The 22,480-nt window shown below is 43.9% G+C and overlaps 1 protein-coding gene across 6 annotated transcripts in view; it reads right to left on the bottom strand.

Moving 5' to 3' along the window:
• The window catches only part of KCNH8 (potassium voltage-gated channel subfamily H member 8), a 323,204-nt gene extending 315,120 nt beyond the window's left edge, over nucleotides 1–8,084 (bottom strand). For 3 of the 6 annotated variants that reach the window (XM_083188771.1, XM_083188770.1, XM_083188765.1), the window contains exon 1: nucleotides 7,413–8,083. In XM_083188771.1, coding sequence (XP_083044897.1) covers nucleotides 7,413–7,488 — 76 coding nt within the window. In that variant the 5' untranslated portion in view covers nucleotides 7,489–8,083. Of the gene's footprint in view, nucleotides 1–7,412 lie in introns of all 6 variants that reach the window. The other 3 variants (XM_083188766.1, XM_083188768.1, XM_083188769.1) reach the window with 2 other exon arrangements.
• Nucleotides 8,085–22,480: the final 14,396 nt, after the last annotated feature.

The following is a 22,480-nucleotide window of genomic DNA, read 5'->3' on the forward strand; positions in this document are numbered from 1 at the left end:
AGTTAGGCAGTTTCTAAATCTCATATGATAAGGATGCCTTAACTGACCTTTATAATAAATTACAACTTATAATCAAAAGACAGAGAAATGTTAACAGTGTCATCTTGTGGTGGAACATATACTATTTTTACAAATGAATGAACATATACTATTTTTACAAATGATGTTGTAATGTGAATGATATGAGAGAGAGAAAGAGAGAGAGAGAGATACAAATGTACCACCACACTCGCCATTCCAAAAAATTCATCTGAAACCTGTGTCAGCTGCCCCTTTAATACTAATCAGGTGTTTTAGGTGACTGCCTCATCTTTAAAAGCCATAAGGTAGTTGGCAGGTGAGCTTTAAACCAAGAAAAAACACATGTTAATTTTAGCTATGATGTGTCAGTAGTTGCCAGGTTCTTGAGAGACCAGTTGTTAGTGTAGGAATTGCAGTGAAATGGGGTCCCTTGGCGATAAAAAATTCAAGAAGGAGGGCACAAACCAATTCTTACAGATAGGTATCAAAAGAATGTCCTGTATTGGTGTCAGCAGATGAAATCTACAAGTATCAGAAATTTCCACAAGAGGACATGTTTTCATTATATGTTAACACATAATGTTATATACACACTATACATATGTGGAAATTGTATATAAAAAATATATATTTATGAATTTCATTAACTACTTTTATTTTGTAAAAATTAATTTAAAAAAAATACATATATATAAAAAACTTCGGTACTTATGTATTATCTGGGCTCCCATGTTAAATGCAACCCATTTTTTCATACCCCTACTATCCAACTACGCATGGAGTTGATTTTATATAGTGTGGCGAGCGCAGCGAGCCACCGTGCCCGAAGCGTGGCGAGCGCAGCGAGCCCCGCGAGGAGACGAGGTCTCATAAGACAAACGGGAGCCCAGATATTACATAAGTACCAAAACTTCCAATGGACAGAGTCCATATACATTCTAAACAGAAATATAGCCAGTTCAGTAGTGAGAATCAAAGTGTTATATCATACCTCCTATTAGGACTCCTATCTTCTGCAGGGAAAACCACTAGAATGAATGGTTAGGGTGCCTGATCTCTATTTATAGTGAGGGGAGGACGATGTCATATCCTCCTGTTTGTGGATTGGTCTTATTCTAAATTATATATATTGGTGTCCCTAGTACATAGTGAATATCAGGGTTCACAATTAGAGATACTACCTTTAGTGGGCAATGGTGATGTGGAATTGCCCGCTGTGAAAAGATTAAATACCAACTGTTTTTAATTTAATTAGTATGTAGACCCATACTGCCCTGGGTTACCCATGGGGCTCCATTCCAGTATCACTTTACTTTTTAACCATAGCACCACAACTCGGGCAATCTAAGGCCCGCTTCAAAGCTGGGTTGGTACATAATGGGCAAGACTCCTTTAGGGTAACATCCGATAGGTTTTACTTTACTAGCTTTTCAATGCCTTTACTTGCATTGTTGTCAGGGTGCAGAGACAACAAATATATATATATATATATATATATATATACATACAGTGAAGCAATCAATAAAGCGGCACTCTGAGACTTATAGATGGGTGAAATGCTTATGCGTATGTTAAACCTACAGACCGCAACACCATGTTGCAGTTTAAGCGTTTTCACCCTAGGGCCACAGTACGAGGATTACCGTATTCCCAATTTTTAAGAATCTGCAGGATTACGAGTGACCCTGAGGAAGCCAAAACACAATTAGAGGAGATGTTACAAAAATTCTTACAAAGAGGTTACCATAAAAAGGTCACCTTTAAAGTTGGAATGGCGCAGCACAAAAGTGCCATACCAGTAAAAGTGAACAACCGGTTGCACGATACTTCGCCATAAAAAAACACAATATGGCCACCCTGGGTAATAAAATAGTGGACCATGTTCCCGTGTCACTCCGAGGGGGAAATAGATAAAAAAAACTGTTGCAATTAGAGTCACAATGGATTTTTAAATTGGACACCCTCTATCCCAAAGGTCTCAATGAGAACTTGGGCCTGTCCAACTTTTTATAATATCTGATCTTGAATAGAGTCCACCTTTGGCAACTTGTAACAGATTTTGCACTTGCTTACAGAATAGCAGTAGGGGGACGACCATACTGTTGTCATCTCAACAAGATGAGAATAGTTGACATCCTCTTGGAGTATTCAATTTCACTACACTTTTGAGATTGCGATCCCACCATTTACAATAATTGGGATGGGACACAATAACTTTGCATCTATTGCCTCCTAGAAAAATGCATCACTGCATATTATATCATCGGTAAACCTTATGCATATATAAAGGTATAGTTGCTTTAAACATATTGCCTGCATGGACAGACAACAATCAAAAATCTTTGTCCTGGGCTCGGTCCATTCAGTGGTAGAAGTCTTTTTCCCATTAATGTTGTATGTCATGTATTTCCCTTTTTTAATCACCAGATGGTGTTTTTTAAATGCTAGTACACCATCATCCGACAGTTTATATTTATTTGCACTTTTTTATTAACAACATCCCTTAATACTAAGCATTTCACCCATCTACAAGTCTCCGAGTGCCGCTTTATCGACTGCTTCACTATATTCAGGAGGTTCATCACCTTGATCTATCTATCTGGGGGTATGGATCATTAGGTCTACAGTAAGAAGGTCGACAAGCATTTGGTCAACACCATTAGGTTGACATGTGGAAAGGTCGAGATGGGTATAGGTTGACATGGATCTAGATCATTAGAACTATTTTATTCTCCCACCATGCCCTAGTGGATGGTAGTGCATGAAATACCACCTGCCGGCTCAAAAAACAGTGAAAATCCCCATATCGACCTTTTGACTGTCGACCTTGCCCATGTCGACCTAAACCCATGTCAACCTAGACCCATGTCGACCTTTTAGCATGTCAACCTAATGGTGTCAACCCAATGCTTGTCGACAATCTTGCTGTAGACCTAATGACTGTATCCCCTATGTCAGAATACTGGCTGCCAGGACTCAGACAGCTTGGCAAGTGCAACAAAGCCCCTTGTAAGCTCACTGTGCTTGCCATGCTGCAAGCTTGGTGGCTCGCTGCAATCACAACCTATCCTATTCTGCCTCCCATGAAAGAGAATAGCCCCTGTCAGTCGCAATCGCGACTGTGTGAGTTTTACCAGTCCGGATTACGACATTGGTGTAATGATTGTCATCCAGCACAGTGGCATAGCTTGTGTAAGGCAGCCCCTGCCACTGCTTGGGGAAGCGGGGGCTGCGTGGGCACCGGCTCCCACACGGAGAGGCAGGATCTCATTCTCCGGTGTACTCCCTGCTGCATCTGTAATACTGGAGGGAGGGACTGGCACAGTGGCATAACTATAGCGCTATTGCTACGCTCCCAGCTCGCCCCTCCTTGTGAGTGCAGTGGGGTGCGGGCAGCGGGGTGCGAGCAGGGGGTCCGTGCGGGTGTACCTGCGGCACTGTCCAAGTGTCTAGAAGCCGCGGTGAGAAGGTTCCCTGCGTCACTGTGTAGTGAGTTGGCGCCGGGTGACCGGGTCCCTGCAGTGTCTTGGAAATAAGAAGTCTGACTCTAGCGCAATCTGCCAGGCAGCAGCGTGGGAAGCGCTTCTGATTTCGAAAACAATGGCCGCACGCTGATTGGCTGAGATTCTGCCAATCAGCGTGCAGACAGTGTTTTCAAAATCAGAAGCGCTTCCCGCGCCGCCGCCCGGTGGATAGCGCTAGTCAAACTTCTTATTTCTAAGACACTGCAGGGACCCGGTCACCCGGCGCCAACTCACTACACAGCGATGCAGGGAACCTTCTCACCGTGGGTTCTAGACAGCGCCGCAGGTACACCCGCACCACACGGACCCCCCTGCCCGCTCCCTAGGGGGGTGTTTTAACTGGGGTGGGGGGGAAAGGGGGCGCAAATTTTTACCCGGCGGGGGGGCTCAATATTTATTGTCATGCCACTGATCCAGTACCCATATGTCTGTCTGTCTGTCTATCTATCTATACAAGCGTCCACAAACAATATTTACATTCTTTCATTTATTCAATTACCATTTTTCTATACATATTTGTGATATTACACAGAGTATATCCAGAATTAGATATAATGCAAATATGCATAGACAGCATGAAAAAGAAATACTTGCTCACTGGTGTAGAGTAATCTGATTGATACATGAGTTCATGTGAATTTTCTCCCTTGTAGACTTTATTCTTGCATCAATGCATGAGAGAAATGCCCATTCCAGTTAGACATAACCTCCTTATTATTATGCCTTGATATTTCTTCATATTTAAATATTCTATTTTGCTCTGCTTGGTAGCTGCATTTTATATCTGGGCCACTTGAGTAATAAGCATATGCCATGTTCGAATATAGTATCATCCATTTATTTTTATATTGACATTATTATAAAAATAAATGTAACTTGTTGTATTACCTTCAGTTTAAGAATAACAACATACATAATTATAAACCATTCGTATTAATGTAGGTTGTTTTAATATTTGTGAACCTAGTTTCCATTTATTTTAGCTATTATTCTACATATATAAAGCTTTCATACAATATATGCATTAGGAAAGCCATTAAGTAACTATTTTGCCAGACTATTAGAATTATATCACATAGAAATGAAACCTACCATGATAAATACACTGTAAGTGCAGTCTTCTCTTTTCAGACAGAAATTGAAATCATTGGTTGCATCATTGACTGGCATAGAGAACTGCAGTAGTTATGAATGAATTACTGAAACATTACATCCACTCTCTAATTGATACACTTTCCTGTTACTAGACACTTTACATTCCATGCTGGATACTGTATCTTGTAGTGTGTAGAAGGAAAATGTCAATCTAGTTACTTAAAAATAAAAAAATAATTGATGATGATGATGATGATGATGATGATGATGATGATGATGTTAATGATGAGTTACAAAAGTAATGTAAAATGAAACATGTATATACTTATCTCTCTTGCAATTCTGAACTAACTTAAGAATAACTTTAAGAGAAAGACCTGTAGTTATCATTCTAAAAAGTACAGGAATTCATGTATTTTATGCTGTTGTTCATTATTGTAATATTTAAATAACTTTAAAATATGTCTAAGCAGATATTTGTTATATATATATATATATATATATATATATATATATATATATATATATATATATTGCAATCCTGAGAATATGACACTTAATGTGATTTCATCATCATTCTCTTATTGCATTTTGTTTCCATTGCAAATGCATTATTTTTGACCAACACGTATCCTTATATTTGATAAAGGAATAGTATTTTGTTGATAAATGAAACTTTTTAAAGTCAATATATGCTGTGCAAATTATGATGTAAGAAAGGAGTTAAGTCTTAAGTGCAGCATATTTGTAGATGAAATCTGGATTCCCTTTCTGCATGGTTGGTCAGAATTATAATTAATTCTCCCTTGGATTAGAGATTCAGTACTGGATTAGTCTATCATTGATGACAGCATACTGCATCCTTCCAATGTGATATGCTTAAATTAAAAGAGTGCATTAACTTAGGTCATCTGTGTATGATCTAGTTCACAAAGTAATCTAGCAAAAACAATTAAAATAAAAAAAACCAACCGCAGTTTTACTTTGCTCAAAACAGATTGTTAAGTCTGAGATTTCAAACCCATTAGACACGTTCTCTAAAAATAATATTTTCAAAATCTGTATACAAGATCAAATATGTTTACACTGGAAGCATATTGGCTGTCGCCATGGCAAAATGCATGCAATTTGACTAACTGGTCAATATGGAGGCATATTAGTGGTTTTCTAAACTTCACTTCATATCACATGATAAACGACTGAACAGTTCTCATGGATTCACTGTTACCTACTGTACAGTATATGGATTTATATTACATTATACTTTATCAAGTCCCCTCAAAGCATACTTCTGGGAAATTACTAACTAGTCTGAACAAAGCCTCTACAATGACATGTCCCTAATAGCAAACATGATTGGATATTTATATTTTCTTTTTGAAAACATTGGTTTTGAGATTATATTTATTAAATATGTTTACTCTTCAATCTGCTTTATGGAATTATTCATCTTATTCCTAGAGAACTGGGGATTTATTTGCATGGAAGGAATGTACAGTACATACTGTAGACATATACAATATTACTATGACATATAGCATTTTTTATTCTCATATATATATATATATATGCCTAGAGTTTTCAATAGATCTTCTACATGAACGTTCTATGACTACTTATGCAGTCTATTGTTAAATTATTCTTAGGGAAGGATATAAGTACATTTTTTGTGAGCTGGAAGAAAGGAAAAAGAAGTTCCAGTGAGGCTATTCCATAAGCAGTGAAAGACAGAGAAAGCAGCAGGGATAGCAGATTAATTAGTCATTCAAATAAAAGAAACCCTTAGAAGTTTTGAGAATATGGAGAGGTTTGCTATGTTTGTATTTATTGATTGCTAAATACTTTAGTGCATTGTAGTAAGCTTCAACATTGTACAGTAATATAATGTATGCTTACTGGTAAGCATACCCAACATAGTGACACAAAAACAAGTATCAAATATAAAGTTGGACACAATGTTATAATTTGCTGTAGACAACAAGATTGTTTTATCAAAATGTTTCCCTATAAAACACACACACACACACACACACACACACACACACACACACACACACACACTCTCTCTCTTTCTTACTCTCCCTCTTTCTCTCTGACTCTCTCCTACTCTCCCTTATCTTTCTAACTTTATATCACAGTAACTGATCCCAAGTTATAAAACTTAAACTGTCTGTCCCCCATTCAGTAATTAAAAGCAAGATACAGTACTTGTCATCCTAATAAAACATTAATTTAATAGGTTACCTTAACTTTGTTTGTTACATAAGAAAAAAACTTCTTTGAACAAGCTTAATGGACAATTTATATACGGTTCCCACTATGAATAGAATATGGCTGGAAATTAGCATCCCAATCCCCAAAAAGTCATTTTTATCTCTGCAAATCTGCAAATAAGTCAGAAGCTATAGAGCAGGTATCAGAGGCTTCAGCACCGACATGCCTGGAGAGATACATGGAGCTGTCCACGGTGCTGAAATGCACAGCCCTCATCTCCGATAACGACTTAGGAAAGGGATATTTTGCTGTGACTGGCTGACCCCACGCACAATTAAATAAACCCAACAGTGCAGTTACTGATCGGTAACATACAGGTACACACACATACAGGAGTTTACCAATCTATGGAATAAAATCTACACCAGCATACCATGTTCTACTTAGTAAATTAGTATAAGCCATAGGAAAGCTGTAAGAAGCACTAAAATCATTATTCAACTGACTATTGTCCTCTCGCTGGAGACAGAGCTGTGCTGAAACAAAGTGAGGACTTACGTGTTCCGTCGAATCTAGTCGCTATAGTATCTAAGAAGGTGTTCTGAGGTGCTAGTAATCCTTTCATAACAGGCATTTTTCCAGCCCGGTGTGTAATTCTCCATCAAAGTTTATAAACAAGGATGTTTTGGAAGAAAGAGCAGTGGGGGGAGGGATGGAGTGAGGAAGAGGAGGAGGTTGGGGAGAGGTGCTAGTGGTGAAAAAGAGGAGGGGTGCGTTCACTGGTGATTCCTGATTATCCCTGGGAGCGCCCAGTCCACCAGAAGTCTCTGCTTTATCCTGAATATGCTGCAGCACAGCACAGCTGTGACCTTCCCCAGCCAGCTCTCCAACCCCAAAGAATGGATTAATGTAATCTCCGCAAAATGCCTCTGTATATGTATTAACCAAACCAAAGTTACCAGACTGCAGTTCCCTTTATAGAACGACAAAAAAAAAAAAAAAAAACACAGAAAAACCAGAGCCAGTTAACCCCCTTTCTTAACAACGGTAGTAGTGAAATAATCAATAGTAGGTGACAGTCTGGCTCTTTTCAAGATTTCAGCAAACCCTCTTCTGATTGTTCCCCATGTACTGTGCGCTTAGATTGCACCGTGGTATTCCACATAACCGTAACCTTCCATAGAGCTAAATATAGAAGCATGCAAAAGAAAAGGAATATTCCTGCAAGCACTGACTTTAGCCTGCAACACAAAGCCAGCAGCAGCAGGGCTGATAGAGAAAGTGAGGCTGGCCAGGAGAGCAGCTGGGACGTATGATAGCAGAATATGCAGGCATTTCTCTATTACATTTAGCCATTTCTCGTGCATTTTCTATAAGCTCTAGACAATGCCAAGCAGACCTCCAAAGGAAACAGGCAGGTCTTCTGTGCCTATCTACTGTGAGTTATCTAGGGCAACTTTGCAAACGCTACAACCACTTCTTCACTTAATTATAAGCTTCAGAAACATCCCATTAGCTACACCTTTGTTACATAGAATGTAAATAATCTTTAGGGAGTATGTGCAATCTTTTTGTTTAATAAGAGAAAAAAATTAGCATACTAATTACACATGACACACGTTAAAAGTTTAATAGGCACAGTAGAAAGCAAATTACCAAATAATGTACTCTATCTAATAATGTCCTTATTTAATCTACTTGTTAACTTTAATTTCTTAAGGTGCCCACACACAGTACGATTTTATGAACAATCCACTCTAATGCTGTGTACACACCAGAACGGTTTGGCCTCAATTCCCAATTTTGATACAATCTCGACCGATTGTATGTAAATTGGGCATGTTTTGGCATGTTTTAGATCCGATTCAATCTGATGAGCATCCATGCTGGTTGTTTGGTTGTTTTGGAGATACTACCTGCTGCAGTCAGGATTTGAAAACGACCCCATCTGCTGGGTATAGATCGTGAATCGGATCGTGGTTGGATCGTATGCAAATCATGAGCAGATTGTGTGCTCCAACAGATCGTGCAACCATCGTTCGATCCTCTCACGATCTGCTCACGATCTGCTCACGATATTCTAGCATGTACCTTACATTAAACCCAGTTTTCCTTGAAATCCAGAACCCTCTGGGTCATACGATATTATGCAGACACATGGAACAATTGTATAAACGATTAGAGGATTTGATTTTTTATATAATGACTGCAAATCATTAACACATCATTGGCACATTGGTCATTATGACTACACATGGAACGATGTGTGCCAAGTCCTGCAAGAGAGGTCATTATCTTTCTTAGTGCGCAAAGGATCAGCCAGAAAGGTAATAAGTGGTGGGTAATTGCCTTGCATCGTTATCATGCCTACACAGTTTATAAATGATAGGTCGTTCTAGTTTGGCAAAAATGGCCATATAATTTAAACAATTTGTGTGTGGGCACCTTTAGTGTGTTGTGTGTAATATGTGATTTTTATTTATTTATTTTATACATGTTTTTGCATGTGCATGTTGTAAACATCCACACTTAACAAATACCTGGATTTTAACATTCAATGTTTCAGGGGATCAACAGTACACAAATACAGTAAGTTGATGTAAAGCAAAAGGTTAAACAAGATATACTTAGTTATATCAATTGTATCTGATTAGATATAAGTGTGGCGCACTGACTCACTTAATCTTACTTCTGGATGACACAGTATAGTGTGTTGCCTCTTACTAAGCAACAGCAATTTAAGAGGTTACAGTGGTATTAGAGGGAAGGAAAACATTACACCCAAAGGACCAGCAATGGAGATATCTGTGTAAAAATAGCAACAGACTATCAGCAGTTAAGGAGCCATTACCTTTTTAGGAATCTGATTTATAGGAGAGAGATTTGACAGTGTGCAGTACAAGTAACAACCACATATAGGTAACATAACTCTAGGACAGTGTTATTTTATAGGTATAACATAAATCAATTGCTAGGAGGCTAGTAGTTCAGAGCCAGTTGGTACTCTGAAGAATCAATTGCGTTCCCAATGTTGAACATGAATCATCTACCAGAGCTGTATGTGGTTGTGTTACCTGTCAGGTGGAAGAGATTCCCAGCTACACTGTCAACATGGTGTTTCAGCTACTGAGAATGCAGCTAAGCCAAGAACAATTGAATGATCTATTATGTACTGTGAAAATTCACACTTTCCAAAAGTCACAGACTCCTCTGTAAGCAATATTGTTAAAATATCATATAATTATCTGAGAGGCTGTGCTTGACCCAGATGAAGTGCAAAAGTAACATGTTTACATGATAAACCACATTTAATTCAGAGGTCTTAAAGTTTATGTGAGTGTTTACAGTAATGTTAAGGTTTTTTTTTTTATTTTCTGTAATATCAATATAATACTTTGTGAATCTTTTTATAAGATAATGATGTTCAGTACTCTCATGAGTTATAATACCAGTGTTAATTTTTCTAATGTTGGCATCCCAACTACCACCAGTATACCCCCACAGGAATCCCAATGAGGATGTCCGCACCAGAATCTTGACTGGTGAGATGTCAAATGTATGTATGCTGGGGAAAGGTTAGAGTTAGACTATAGAAGGGTTATGCTGCGGGACAGTTAGCCTGCGGAGAGGTAAGGCTGGGGGAAGGGTATAATTACCTTGACCTCTGCCAGGATTCTATCCATTGGGATGTGGTGTCGAGCATCTGCATGTATCCCCTTGGCTATATTGCACCAGATATAGGGCCCATTTATAAAAAATATTTTCAGCTATTTCCCCCAAACACCTATTAGATATCCCCTGGATGTGTCTATAAGGAACTGCAGCAGATATCTCCGATACCTGCTGAGAACCCCTTCATTTGTGAAGTTACATCCCACATCCCTGCATCTCTTGGGTAGGTGGTCCTGCTACAGTTTGAAGATGGCTCCAACCTGTTGAAGCTCACGGGCTACTCACTGCATAAGTATCTGTGGAGAATTCCACTTGAATCTGCCATGGAAATGGCTGCCGTGCATGTGTGGTCAGTCCCGGCAGCACATGGCAGAGACAAGTTCCTATTGGAGCCCATGACCCTGTGAGTGCTTACTAAAGCATTCACCTAAAGTGATTGCATATTGCAATGCAATGCTACCCAGATCGCATTGAATATAAAATCAATGATAAATGGGCCTTCTAGTAAATAAGGTGAATAGTTTGCAGTACACTGCAAAGAGAAAAGGGTAGACAGTGGAGGACATTTAGAATTACAAATGTCCACTTTGCAGTGCCAAACCTAATGAGGTACTGTATCTACTGTATGATGGGTAGATGGTGGTTCACACTGCACATCCTTACCCAATGCTTTACTTACCTTTTGCCCCTCCTATATGATAGACAGATCTTGTTTCAGATTTTTTTATTTAACAAAATATGATGCCAGAGCCATGTTTTTTGTAGTACATCATCAATGCTAAAAACAAGCACTGGCTTGCAATTTTATTTCTATTGAGAGGTAGCGCACAGGCTGCTGCATACACATAATAGGATTCAGGAGGGAGCACTAAGGCATGTGGCCCCCCCTGTGTTTTTTCACTTATTTAACAACTACAACTACTGAATCAGGAATGACAATCCTGTTACACTGTTAACTGCCTATGGGGATCAGGGATGATCCATTACTCACAGAGCTGAGTTCCCATCCCTGGCTCCAGAGTTCAGTCACTGTCTATCTGCAGCTGCTGTGGCCAGCACCAGGACTGCCCGCTAACAGAAGCAGCTGTAGGCTCCTGCCTGAGTCCCGATTCTGCCTATTCTCACCCCTTGATACAGTATGTTTACCTTGGCACCAGGGCCGGCGCCACCACTAGGCAGCTCTAGGCATTTGCCTAGGGCGCCGGCACCTGGAGGGCGGCAGTTCTGTGGTACCTGTGTAAAAAACTGTGGTACCTGTGTAAAAAACTTGCGTCCCCGGCGTCCCTGCAGTGCTGGTGTGTGCAGGGGTGACCGTGCCGCCGGGGGAACCTGCGGCGCTGTTATTGTGTATAAGCTGGCCGCGGCCAGCGGGGTCCCTACAGTGAATAGAAAATAACTAGCGCTATGCGCGCGGTGGCGCGGGAAGCGCTAGTTATTTTCTATTCACTGTAGGGACCCCGCCGGCCGCGGCCAGCTTATACACAATAACAGCGCCGCAGGTTCCCCCGGCGGCACGGACACCCCTGCATGCACCAGCACTCAGCAGGGACGCCGGGGATGCAAGTTTTTTACACAGGTACCCCCCCCCCCCCCCGGCACCGGAACGCCCCCACCCCGACTGCCCTGCTTGGCACCCCTGATCTGTGCTCCAAGACGCACAGCCTGCAGAAACCCTCCTGGGCACAAGATTCCACAACCACAGCCAAAGGAGGTAATTTAGGAGCTGGATGTGAGGCACATCTCCCCCTGTGGCCCCTTCTGTTACTGGCATCCGCAGGGGCTGGCTGGCAACTTTTAGCCTGGGGCACCGGCCCATAAGTAACAGAGCATCCTTATTATTATACTTTATTTATATAGTGTCACAAGAGATCCGCAACGCACAGTTACAGAATAAGCAAAACAGGAAACACTTAAACTGGGCATACACTTGGACCTTCCTGGGCTGCAGGATCGTATGCAATACATTCCATGAGGTCCTTTTGCATGCAATATATCACATGCGATCCCAGCCAAGGCTGCCTGGCTCAGTATCAATTTAGCAGCTTGATTCTGCAGCCAGTGTGACTCGCAGGATCTGGTGCGATGCACATGGGACGATTTGTGCACTTTTCATGTGACTGATCACATGAAAAGTACCCAAATAGCATGTAAATCACCCTAGTGCATAGGGGGAAGGGGGGTCTTTACAGTTCAAGATAATAAAGGACAAGTACAGGGTATCTAACCATAGTTGCATCAGTAGACAATGTTGAAATAAGATTTGGTGCCGTCAAAGGTATTATGGAGTGGTTTAAGAGAAGAAAAAGCACATTAGGGAAGAGGGCCCTGCTCATGGGAGCTTACACTATCCTTAATCCAATGTGTTTTCGACCAATCGTGGATCCAATTTTGTTTGATAAAAACATCTGCTAATTGGTATCCTGATAATGACCATCGGTCATTAATGGCGAAATCTGGCCATTTTTAATCAACCGAAATGCATCAGGGCTAATTGATTTTCCCCTCAGTACATATTAGATCAGTATGAAATCCGGGCGGTCGGAATCCAAGCGGTCGAAATACCGACGCTGGAATCTTGACCGCCGCAATGCTGACAAGGGGGGGCCATGGATCGCCACCCCCCCCCCCTTGCGGGCTCGCTGCGCTCGCCACGCAGCGGGCCCGGTGCCTCGCTAAGCTCAGCACACTATTTTATTCTCCCTCTATGGGTCACGTGGACACCCATAGAGGGGCAAAGTGATGGCATTGTGGCAGTCGTGATCCTGGCATCGGTATTTTTACCGCTGGGATTTGACCGCATCCTGTACATATATCCCCCAAAGTCCAGTGTAGTGAGAGAGAGGGAGAGAGAGATTCCATACTCCAAGGAAAATAAAAAAAGAGTACTGTATACTGAACATACACAAACCTGGATTTCTTTTTTTATTGTTTTTCTCTGCTGTTCTCTCCCCTCTTTTCTTTTCCTTTCCTTTTGCTCTTCCCCTATTTGTTTTCCTCCCCACTTTCTTTTAGATTCAGGATACAGCCAGTGGCTTTCCATGGCCCTGCTTATATGGGAGTCACCTAATGACAGAGGCTACCATGTAGGCTACCAGGGCTGGGCAATAATAAGTTGCCCTCCACATATCCCAGCATCAGTGGCGTAACTATAAATTTTGCTCCCCCCAGCCAAGTAAGGGATTTTTTTTTGAACTGACAGTGACTGTCTGTGACAGTCACTGACATGTCCGTGCCTGCGCTGCTGCCGACTTGCCTGTGCTCAGCCATCGCACGGGCAGTGGCAGGTGGCACAATGCGACAGCAGCATCTGTATGCATTGTCAGACTAGGATAATGATTGTTTGTTTGTCAATCAGTGCGCCAGGCGGGTGCCGGTGCTCACCCAAGCGGCAACTGGGGCTGCCTTACACTAGCTACGCCACTGCCCAGCATGCCTAACAAATTTTTAGCATGCCTTGACAGAAAACTGTGAGAGTATGCTGGGATTTGTAGTCCTACAGGAGAGCCACTTATATCTTTATTATTAATTGAATAATTATGAAAGCCTCCTTTTAATAGAGCGGCTCCCATTTTTACTAAAACTACTTTTATTTATTTTTATTTATTGATTAATGCGTAATGATGGGGGTGCAAAATTTAATTTGTGAGGGGGGATCCTGGTTGATACACGCCCCCTAGCAGCAGGGCGGCAGTATAATCAGGGCCGGCGCCACCACTAGGCAGTGTTAGGCCACTGGGGGGTGGTAGTTGGGAGCAGGGCAGGAGGCCTGGCTTAGCAGGCAGGAGGGAGGGCTCGCTGCGCTGAGTGCAGTTCAGTCCTGGGCCCCGGTGCATGTTAAATGACATTTTCCTCCACATGCACCACGTACAGCTGCTCATCCGGGCAGCGTCTGAGGGTGAGCCAAGTGCTCAGCGCTGCCCGGCTGAGCGGCTGTACACGGTACAGGTGGAGGAAGATGTCAGTCACACTGCGCCGGGACTGAACTGTGAGGCCTCCCTCCTGCCCGCTAAGCCAGACCGCCAGCTTTCCCTCCCGCTCACTGAGCTAGACCCGAGCTCCTCCTGAGGCTGGTCTTTGGTGAAAATAAGCTGGTGCAGGGTACAGGTATGGCATCTTTTCTTATAATGTCATACCCACCTATCTAGGCTAGTTGTGAGCTAAATTGGTAGGGTGCTGGGTCCAGAACACAGCTGCCATCTTTCTGCAGCTGCCAACTTGCATACTTGCATACCATGTTCTGGAGGGGCCACCATATCTCCCCCCCCCCACTCCTGTGCTCCTACCCATAAATTGGTGGACTCCTTGCTCAACTGTGGTCAGATTCACCTCACCACCATGCCTTTGGTCTTTAATAATATCTACATTTAAAAAAAAAAATCTATTAAAATAACACTAACTGGTCCCTATTTGCCTCTACTGATCCTGGCTTTTTCTGTTCATCACTGAGTCTAATTTGTTACTTATTGTAAACTCTCTTTACCTGTTGATCTCTGCCTCTTCAAAGCATCACCTTCTCCCAATCATCCTCTACTTCTCATTGTCACCCACTGCATTTCCCTACAAAGGTGACCCTCACTAACATTGCAGTAATGTTGATATCCCAGTGCCCACCATAGGAGGCCATTTTAAACTCATAACATGGGCTTCTACAATGAGTATTCTGACTCACTAACCAAGCTGTAAGTGTAAGGCTTCTATGACAGTTCATCTGAGTATGTCTGTATTGGACCAGTACTTACACCAGGAGTCTTTGTCAGACAGTGTCAACTCAACTGAAGAGGCATGTGTGAAGAATCCAGATGAGGGTTTATTTCAAGATGATATTCTTGTAATAACGCACAGAACAGTTGGTGAAAAGAGGACAGTGAGAACTGACCATACACGGCCATGTTAATTTCTTAACATAAAAGTCTATAGAGACACGAAGAGCAAATTAGCCACCAAGCTCTTCTAAATCATGGCCTGAATATCTGAGGGGAGTTCCACTGACTACTGTCAATGGGATTATCCACATTCTTGGGCAGGAGGAACATGTGTAAACACACATGTGGCTCCTCAGTCAGCTGATACGGGACCTTTACGAGACACATCACCTCATTGTAGATCATTGGATGTTTGAATAATCTGTCTAAGGATCATTTCGCAAATTGGATGTTTGAATAATCTGTCTAAAGGATAATTTTGCAAATCATTGTTTTCGATTCATTACCTGTTTGTTTTGAACCCCTGATGAAGTCTTTGCAAAGATGAAACGCGTAGGATTTAAAACTGAATGAACAGATGTGAATCATTCGATTTTAACAAATATTTGTCCAAACTATTGTTGAAAACCTATTTGGTGGTGGATATCATTAGCACTCTCTATTCTCTATTTACTGTATATATATATATATATATATATATATATATATATATATATACAATTTTGTAGAGCGGCGGAGCCTGCGTGGCTCAGAAACGTTGGCAACCAAGGAGCCTACTGTTATTATTTCCGAGTGCCGCCGCTCTACAAAATTGTACATTTATGCCCAGCTGATTGCTGCAAGCATTTGGAAGGCACCAGACTATTAACTTTCCCGGGCTGCAGGGAGGATGTAGGGTGTTGGACACAACTGCCAGGGCTCTAGACCTGGATTTCCTGCTGCAGTGTCCAGGTAGGTGTGGGGGGGGGGGGTGGATGTGTACGGAGTCGATTTCATCAGAGAGTTGCACACAGTGGAGAGAAGCCAGGCTGCCTGTCAGGGTGACTTCTCCTTAATCGCTACTGAGCAGCTTGTTGATACGCCATGGACAGACGGAGACTAAACCATTCCGCCTCCTGCTGTTGGTGCCCTTGGTGTGAGTGCGGGCTGCTGCTAATGACCATGGAGGAGGGAGGAGGGAGACGGGCTGCCGCAGCGGAGGCCTATCCGCCCCCAGGTCATCACCGATGTGCAAACGGAGAACCCTGGTGAGGACACAGCAGCAGCAGAGTGCCGGGGGATTTTTTCAAGCCGTTGTTACAGGTGCCAAGTTTTTTTATTTACAGTATATTATTATTTGCCCATGTGGATTTTATTATGTGGGTAAAACAAAATGTGCTTTAAAATCCAGATAGCTCAGCCCCAGTACGCTATCAAATTAGCTTTGAATACAGGCCAGATTGAGCAACCTGTTGTGACTAGGGAGGCCAATCATGGGATCAGGATCGGCGGGATCCTGGTACTTGGGCCTAAAATCAGAATTAGTATCCCGTGTAAAATTCACTTTTTTTTTTAAAGCTGGGCAGCTCTGAGCACCTTAGTATATGGCTCAGATGCTGCCCAGCTGACTGTTACTGACCACCCGGTGGTGCCGCTGTTCAGGAAGGTGATTTATGGTGACAGGCATGGCAGCGCCCAGGCTGTGCAGTGTCCCATACCCCTGACATCACGTCACACTGCACAGCCCGGCTGCCGCATTGCCTGTCACCACAGATCACTGTCCCGATCCTGAACCCGGATGCCTGTCCACACGCCCACACGCCCGCTGTGCCTCCCCTAGCTGCCCGTCCGCAGGAGGAGGACTCCTGCCTGTCACTACCAATGTAAGTGACTGCACTGTCATTTACAGGGGGGATGGGAGGATTGTTAGGGATGGGGGATGGGCTTAGTAGGCATTTATAATGACATGTGTGGGGCGGGCAGTTTGGGGGACAAGGGTAATTCTTTTTATTTTATTATTAGAGAGGCCAATCCTGGGGAATGAGCATTTTTCAATCCCAAATCCCGGGATTAAAAAAATGCCCTGGGATTGGCATCCCTAGTTGTGACGCATTTTGAAGAGCTTAAACATAACATGGTGACTGATTGACCATGTACATGAGTCAATTAGAGGTTGAAATAGAGTGTGAAAATTACTATAGAGGCAAGATGGATTTTTCGCTTGGACACTGTATGTCCTCGTGGTCTCAATGATTCACTTGGCCTTATTAACTTTTAATAACTTTATGTTTTTATGAAAATTTCTCTCTTTGACTTGTTAGTATGACTTTTTTTTGCTCAATTATCATTGCTACTATTATTCTAGTGTTTCACTATGTCTTATTATCCCCAATGAGATACTTCTGACATCATGGGTTAAATTTACTAAAATGGGAGTTCTGTTTCAGATGGTATGTGGCTTTGGTCAACCAATCAGAATATACGGTACTTGTGACTTATCTGGGCGCCCGATTTTCTTCATCGCACCTAAAAATCGCGTCAAATCGCATCGCATACAATCAGATTGCATGCGATGCGATTTGCCGCGATTTGCTGCGATTTTAATATGTGAAGGCACCCAGATGCCTGTTTCATATGTGAAATGGCCCCCCAGACCCCATTTTTAATTGTATACCAACCCTGATGGCTAAATGTCCCCCATTGTTAACGCCACCCCACTATCAACGCCAACCCAAAGCGTGGCAAGCGCAGCGAGCCTGCGAGGGGCGGCGGTACGCGTCCTCCGACCTTTTCATACCCCCACTATCCACGTCGGCGTGGAGTTGATTTTATATAGTGTGGTGAGCGCAGCGAGCCACCGAGCCCGAAGCGTGGCGAGCGGACGCGGATACCTGTGAAGCCCGCGAGGGGACGCGTATAGCTGTGAATGTATCCACGTCCCATCGCGAGGCTCGCTGCGCTCGCCACGCTTCGGGCTCGGTGGCTCGCTGCGCTCGCCACACTATATAAAATCAACTCCACACCGACGTGGATAGTGGGGGTTTGAAAAGGTCGGAGGACGCGTACAGCCGCCGCTCGCCACGCTTCGAGTTGGCGTTGATAGTGGGGTGGCTTTAACAATGGGGGTCATTTAGCCATCAGGGTGGGTATACAATTAAAAATGGGGTCTGGGGGGCCATTTCACATATGAAACAGGCATCTGGGTGCCTGTACATATTAAAATCGCATCAAATCGCATCGCATGCAATACAATAGCATACAATGCAACGCGATTTTCTCTTCAAGGGAATTTCAAGGGAAATCGCGTCAAATCGCATCAAATCGCATGCTTAGGGTACTGGCATACAATTTCAACATCGGGCGCCCAGATAAGTCAAAAGTAACGAATATACTTCCTATTTATTTAGTACCTTCTAGAATAATAGATAGTATCTGATTTGTTGCCCATAGCAATAAATAGAAATCCCATCTTAATAAATTTCCCCCTGAGTGACAGAGAGATGCATTGCTGACAGTCAGCTGGTGATCAGAGAAACCAGTGATCGCTGAAGACATGGCATTTGCAGGGCAGGGAGGGAGCCGAGATTTGGGCTGCCCAGCGGCTCCAGAAGCTCTGGGCACATCCCCAAAGTGATGAAAATGGGGGTCGCAGTGTTAGGCCATGCCCCCTGTACTAGACCATGCCCAATTGTCTCATAGCCCCACCCCCTTTCCGGGCCAGTCATGCATTCGGCATTGCAGGTCCCGATTTAGAGGGGAAAAAAAGTTAGAAGTTATGGTTATTGTAGATGAGAATACTAAATAGCAGGTGAAGAATAAACACACACAATCATGTGAGGCCCTGTTATAAACGTGTGGGCATTGTAGCTAGATGTTTACATGTTTGCTGTCTGTATCATCGGATCATCACCTAGCAGATGCACCATTACTGACCTCTGCTAAGGCTCCTGCAAATTAGCTACTCGCTGACTGCCAGGCTTGCAGTGATTGCGGATGAAAAGAATTGTTGTAGGTTGATGCACTTTCATTAAAATATAACCTTTAGGCGTGGTCTGACCACGGAAGGAGCAAGTAGCCTTGTACCGCAGCTGCTGCAGGTTTTACCCTAAAAAACCTGCCCACAGCCCTCTCAATCAGCCCAGACTTACCCTCCCTCACACATCCAGCCGGCGGGGACGCTCCGGATCCAAGCGGCACGAACAGTGGTGTCTGGGGACGCCTCTCCCACCCTCCCGTGATTGAGGCCTACTCAGAGCTCCAAGCCGCGGCCTCAATTTCTGCGGGTGCCCGGCGGCGGAGCTCCGGAGCCGGATCGCGGCACTTCGGGGCGCCGGGACCCCTGGAGACCCCAGAAACGGGGGCACATCGACAAGCGGACCTCCCCCTAACCCAGCGCTACCCAAGGGGACCTAGGTGAGTGACCTGGGAGCCCCCACAGAGCGGAGGAGCACCACTTCTCCTCTCCATCACACAAGCGGCGGCCATCTTGGACCAGCTTCCACAGCCGCAGCAGCACAGAACGCATTCCCCACTGAGACCCCACAGCGCCTGGCAACCATCAGGGGTAATTCTCAAAGTGCAAGACCCCACACAGCACAGTTCTGCCCCAGCTGCCCCTCACCTCAGGGACCCAGTGGGGGACATACTCACAGCGGGTGCAATTTGCGATTGGTGGCCAGTGCTGGCACGGCCACCCCATCTGGTCCCTCGCTAAACAGCAACCCTCCTACTACACTGTCCCCTAAGTCCCCCACTTCCTCAAAAATGTCACCTTGTAAGCTCTAGGGGATGCTGACACTCACCACCACTCCGCTATGATTTGTACCTAAACCGTGGTGGCAGTATGACAGCGGACCTACTCTGACCTAATGACAGCTTAGCGTGTACCTGCATCTGAGCCTTCTTCAAGCCAAATCACCCCGTCAACCACCCCTTAACTTGCGGCAACCATGCCTCCTAAAAAAGGGAAGGATACAAGTGGCGTCACCCCAGTTACCTTTTTTAAATCCTCATCTCAATCGCCTAATCCAAAGCAGGCTGCAAACAAAGGTTCCTGTACGCCTACTCTATCAGCACACAGCGCACCTTTCGAGCCTAACATGGCGGGCAACAGTCAACAACCATCAGTAGGGGACGATGCCCCCCTTACATTGGGACTGATGAAACAACTATTAGCCTCATTTAAAACAGAAATATCCGCAGACTTTAAATCTGCCCTCCAATCCTGCCAGCAAGATATAGAGGCGGTCGGACGCCGCACGGACCACATCGAGAACAAGTTGGACGAAGTGGTCAAATCCCACAACGAACTTCTCGCCCTCCACGAAGGAGTCCAGGATGAAGTGAGGGCACTTCAAACCAAGATTTGCGACATGGAGGACAGATCGAGACGCAACAACGTCAAAATAAGAGGCATCCCTGAATCTGTCCCCAACTCAGACCTAACGCAATATGTTACAGATGTGTTCTCCAAACTGATGCCAACCACACAGATCGCAGACTTTCTTCTAGATCGCATTCATCGCATCCCAAAAGCCCGGAACGCCCCCCAAGATGCCCCGCGTGACACGCTCATGCGCCTCCACTATTTCCATATCAAGGACTCATTGCTCAGATCCGCTAGACCATCCAGCCACTCCGCTTCAGCCCTTGGAGACCTCCAGATCTTTGGCGATCTGTCCGCAGGTACCCTGTCTCTACGCAGGTCGTTTGCCCCGGTGACAAAGGCCCTCAGAGAAGCGGACATTCCATACAGGTGGGGTTATCCCACAAAATTACTCATTCGGAGAAATGGTTCTACATTTGTTGCCTCTACACCCGCTGAGGGCTTACGGTTTTTGGCTTCCTGGAAACTTGAGGTGGGCCCCGCGAGGAGCCCTGAAGATCTGCGCCTCACCCAAGACTGGTCAGTGGTAGGCAGACCCAATTAGCAGTACGTCATGCCCTGAGGTTTGACCCTGTCCCTCAACTACAATGGACCCCTACTATTGAATAGTCTATTTTGTTCTATGACTAACTGTGTTCTCTTTCTAACAGTTAGTCTTGACTCAAGTTGTTTGATTTGAAATTGATCGGGACCTTTACGGCCCAGTTGGCTTATATGCTTCCGCTCAGTTTTGTTTAGTTTAATATTGTTAATATTGTGATACAGTAACTTCAGATGAGCCCTGTGTCGTGGCTCTCCCATAGAATAGAGTAAGATCTTAACGCCTACGGCTATCCGCTATGGTTCATATACTATACTGGCAGCAGCACCTCCTCCCCCGGCCCTCGGGGACGGTGGGGACCACGACACAGGATCGTATTTCCACCCTTTTTATGTCTCATCTCTTTCCCATTGCTTCCACAGGAGTGTTGGTGTTGTTAGCTACCCCCTCACGCCCCTATTGTGTCACCTAAGTTGGTGGCCCTCTATAGCCCCTCTATGGAGCTAATTTACCCCTGTCAACCCTCCCCCCCCTATTGTATACTTGGCTCCTTTTTTCACATCCCCCTTATTTTATTTTATTTACCTTTAAAATGCACACAGTTGTTTTACTTTTACATGATGAGATTAGGCTGTGAAGTAACATGTCTCCCCCACCGATTAAATGGTTAAACTTCTATCACTGAACGTTAAAGGCCTTAACTCGCCTAACAAGAGACAGGTGGCCCTGAAGTATTTTAGCAAACAGAAAGCCCATATTGTCGCTATCCAAGAAACCCACTTCCTCCAATCATCCCCTCCCCAATTCTCCAGCCCCTTCTATCCCCACTGTTACCAATCCAACGGGCCTAGCAAGAAGGCGGGTGTCGCCCTTCTGATCTCCAGGACCTGTGACTTTGTATTGGAACAACAGTTCACTGATCAGGAGGGCAGATACCTCATTGTCACCGGGAAACTAAACAGTAAACAAGTAACATTAGCAGTCCTCTATGCCCCCAATTCCAAGCAACTCCCTTTCTTAAGGAAATTCTGTACCACTCTCTCAACATGTCGGAAGGGGCTGATTATGATTTTGGGAGACTTTAACCTAGTAGTTGACCCCTCTATTGACAAAACTGTAAAACTCAATAAGCATAGTATCCGTACAGAGCCCACCCAGTCCTCCGCTTTCCGGAGAATAATACACGAATACGATCTCTACGATGTATGGAGAGCCAAAAACCCTAATGTAAGAGATTACACCTTCTTTTCCCCAGTCCATGGCACTTACTCCCGCATTGACTTAGTTTTTTCTGACAAATGGGCCCTACAATTGATTACTAAAGCTTCCATTCTGCCTGTAACAT

This window comes from Crinia signifera, chromosome 5 (genome assembly GCF_055691185.1).
Source record: "Crinia signifera chromosome 5, ASM5569118v1, whole genome shotgun sequence".
Classification (NCBI taxonomy): Eukaryota; Metazoa; Chordata; class Amphibia; order Anura; family Myobatrachidae; genus Crinia; species Crinia signifera.